The following is a 3,826-nucleotide window of genomic DNA, read 5'->3' on the forward strand; positions in this document are numbered from 1 at the left end:
ACACGGGCGAGAAAGCAATGCGGGGGAGATGCGGGGGGAGAAGCACACGGGCGAGAAAGCAATGCGGGGAGAGAAGCACAGGGGCGAGAAAGCAATGCAGGGGGAGAAGCACATGGGCGAGAAAGCAATGCGGGGGGAGAAGCACACGGGCAAGAAAGCAATGCGGAGGGAGAAGCACACAGGCGAGAAAGCAATGCAGGGGAGAAGCACACGGGCGAGAAAGCAATGAGGGGGGGAGAAGCACATGGGGGAGAAAGCAAAGCGGGGGAGAACCACACGGGCGAGAAAGCCATGCGGGGGGAGAAGCACACGGGGGAGAAAGCAATGCAGGGGAGAAGCACACGGGCGAGAAAGCAATGCGGGGGGAGATGCAGGGGGAGAAACATCGGGGCGAGAAAGCAAAGCGGGGGGAAAAGCACACAGGCGAGAAAGCAAGGAGGGGGGAGAAGCACACAGGCGAGAAAGCAATGCGGGGGGAGAAGCACACGGGCGAGAAAGCAATGCGGGGGGAGAAGCACACAGACGAGAAAGCAATGCGGGGGTTGATGCGGGGGGAGAAGCACAGAGGCGAGAAAGCAATGCGGGGGAAGAAGCACACAGGCGAGAAAGCAAGGAGAGGGGAGAAGCACACAGGTGAGAAAGCAATGCGGGGGGAGAAGCACGCAGGTGAGAAAGCAATGCGGGGAGAGAAGCACACGGGCGAAAAAAACAATGCGGGGGAGAAGCACACGGGCGAGAAAGCAATGCTGGGGGAGAAGCACATGGGTGAGAAATCAATGCGGGGGAGAAGCACATGGGTGAGAAATCAATGCGGGGGAGAAGCACACGGGCGAGAAAGCAATGAGGGGGGAGAAGCACACGGGTGAGAAAGCAATGCTGTGGGGGAGAAGCACATGGGTGAGAAATCAATGCGGGGGAGAAGTACACGGGTGAGAAAGCAATGAGGGGGGAGAAGCACACAGGTGAGAAATCAATGCAGGGGAGAAGCACACAGGCGAGAAAGCGATGCGGGGGAGAAGCACACAGGCGAGAAAGCAATGCGGGGGAGAAGCACACCGGGGAGGAAACCAATGCGGGGGAGATGCACATGGGTGAGAAAGCAATGCAGGGGAGAGGCACACGGGCGAGAAAGCAATGCAGGGGGAGAAGCACACGGGCGAGAAAGCAATGCGGGGGGAGATGCAGGGGGAGAAACATCGGGGCGAGAAAGCAAAGCGGGGGGAAAAGCACACGGGCGAGAAAGCAAGGAGGGGGGAGAAGCACACAGGCGAGAAAGCAATGCGGGGGGAGAAGCACACGGGCGAGAAAGCAATGCGGGGTGAGAAGCACACAGACGAGAAAGCAATGCGGGGGGAGATGCGGGGGGAGAAGAACAGAGGCGAGAAAGCAATGCGGGGGAAGAAGCACAGAGGCGAGAAAGCAAGCAGAGGGGAGAAGCACACAGGCGAGAAAGCAATGCGGGGGGAGAAGCACGCAGGCGAGAAAGCAATGCGGGGAGAGAAGCACACGGACGAAAAAAACAATGTGGGGGAGAAGCACACGGGCGAGAAAGCAATGCTGGGGGAGAAGCACATGGGTGAGAAATCAATGCGGGGGAGAAGCACACGGGCGAGAAAGCAATGAGGGGGGAGAAGCACACGGGTGAGAAAGCAATGCTGTGGGGGAGAAGCACATGGGTGAGAAATCAATGCGGGGGAGAAGTACACGGGTGAGAAAGCAATGAGGGGGGAGAAGCACACAGGTGAGAAAGCGATGCGGGGGAGAAGCACACAGGTGAGAAAGCGATGCGGGGGAGAAGCACACAGGCGAGAAAGCAATGCGGGGGACAAGCACACCGGGGAGGAAACCAATGCGGGGGAGATGCACAAGGGTGAGAAAGCAATGCAGGGGAGAGGCACACGGGCGAGAAAGCAATGCGGGGGGAGAAGCACACGGGCGAGAAAGCAATGCAGGGGTAGATGCAGGGGGAGAAGCACACGGGCGAGAAAGCAATGCGGGGGGAGTATCAGAGGGGCGAGAAAGCAAAGCTGGGGAGAAGCACACGGGCGAGAAAGCAATGTCGGGGGAGAGGCACACAGGCAAGAAAGCAATGCGGGGGGAGAAGCACACAGGCGAGAAAGCAATACGGGGGGAGATGCGGGGGAGAAGCACAGGGGTGAGAAAGCAAAGCGGGGGAGAAGCATACGGGCGAGAAAGCAATGAGGGGGCAGAAGCACGCAGGCGAGAAAGCAATGCAGGGAGAGAAGCACACGGACGAGAAAGCAATGCGGGGGGAGGAGCACACGGGTGAGAAAGCAATGCTGGGGAGAAGCACATGGGTGAGAAATCAATGCAGGGGAGAAGCACACGGGCGAGAAAGCAATGAGGGGGAGAAGCACACAGGTGAGAAATCAGTGCAGGGGAGAAGCACACAGGCGAGAAAACAATGCGGGGGAGAAGCACACAGGCGAGAAAGCAATGCGGGGGGAGAAGCACACGGGGAGGAAACCAATGCGGGGGAGATGCACACAGGTGAGAAAGCAATGCAGGGGAGAAGCACACGGGCGAGAAAGCAATGCGGGGGAGAAGCACACGGGCGAGAAAGCAATGCAGGGGGAGAAGCACACAGGAGAGAAAGCAATGCGGAGGGAGAAGCACACGGGGAAGAATGCAAAGCGGGGGGAGAAGCATACAGTCGAGAAAGCAACGAGGGGGGAGAAGCACACGGGTGAGAAAGCATTGCGGGGGAGAAGCACCCAGGCGAGAAAGCAATGCGGGAGAGAAGCACACGGACGAGAAAGCAATGCGGGGGAGAAGCACACAGGCGAGAAAGCAATGCTAGGGAGAAGCACATGGGTGAGAAATCAATGCAGGGGAGAAGCACACATGTGAGAAAGCAATGAGGGGGAGAAGCACACGGGTTAGAAATCAATGCAGGGGAAAAGCACACAGGCAAGAAAGCAATGCGGGGGAGAAGCACACAGGCAAGAAAGCAATGCAGAGGGGAAGCACACGGGTGAGAAAGCAATACGGGCGGAGAAGCACACGGGAGAGAAAGCAATGATGGGGAGAAGCACACGGGTGAGAAATCAATGTAGGGGAGAAGCACACGGGCGAGAAAGCAATGCGGGGAGAAGTACACGGGCGAGAAAGCAATGAGGGGGAGAAGCACATGGGTGAGAAATCAATGTAGGGGAGAAGCACACAGGCGAGAAAGCAATGCGGGGGAGAAGCACACAGGCGAGAAAGCAATGCAGGGGGAGAAGCACACGGGGGAGGAAACCAATGCGGGGGAGATGCACACGGGTGAGAAAGCAGTGCAGGGGAGAAGCACACAGGCGAGAAAGCAATGCGGGGAGAAGCACACGGGCGAGAAAGCAATGCAGGGGTAGAAGCACACAGGAGAGAAAGCAATGCAGAGGGAGAAGCACACGGGCAAGAATGCAAAGTGGGGGGAGAAGCACACAGGCGAAAAAGGAATGGGGGGGAGAAGCACACGGGTGAGAAAGCAATGCTGGAGAGAAGCACGCAGGCGAGAAAGCAATGCGGGGAGAGAAGCACACAGACGAGAAAGCAATGCAGGGGAGAAGCACACGGACGAGAAAGCAATATTGGGGGAGAAGCACATGGGTGAGAAATCAATGCAGGGGAGAAGCACACGGGCGAGAAAGCAATGAGGGGGAGAAGCACACGGGCAAGAAAGCAATGCAGAGGGGAAGCACACGGGTGAGAAAGCAATACGGGCGGAGAAGCACACGGGCGAGAAAGCAATGAGGGGGTAGAAGCACACGGGTGAGAAAGCAATGCAGGGGGAGAAGCACACGGGAGAGAAAGCAATGCGGAGGGA

General features: G+C 57.9%; 1 protein-coding gene across 1 annotated transcript; it reads left to right on the forward strand.

The window, feature by feature from the left end:
* Positions 1–356: 356 nt before the first annotated feature.
* Positions 357–2,871, forward strand: LOC138258734 (axoneme-associated protein mst101(1)-like). Its single transcript, XM_069206006.1, has 3 exons — positions 357–765; positions 1,109–1,576; positions 2,336–2,871. Exons 1-3 carry the CDS (start codon positions 357–359, stop codon positions 2,869–2,871), a joined length of 1,413 nt encoding a protein of 470 aa, XP_069062107.1.
* The last annotated feature ends 955 nt before the right edge of the window (positions 2,872–3,826 follow it).

Source organism: Pleurodeles waltl, chromosome 9, assembly GCF_031143425.1.
Source record: "Pleurodeles waltl isolate 20211129_DDA chromosome 9, aPleWal1.hap1.20221129, whole genome shotgun sequence".
Lineage (NCBI taxonomy): Eukaryota > Metazoa > Chordata > Amphibia > Caudata > Salamandridae > Pleurodeles > Pleurodeles waltl.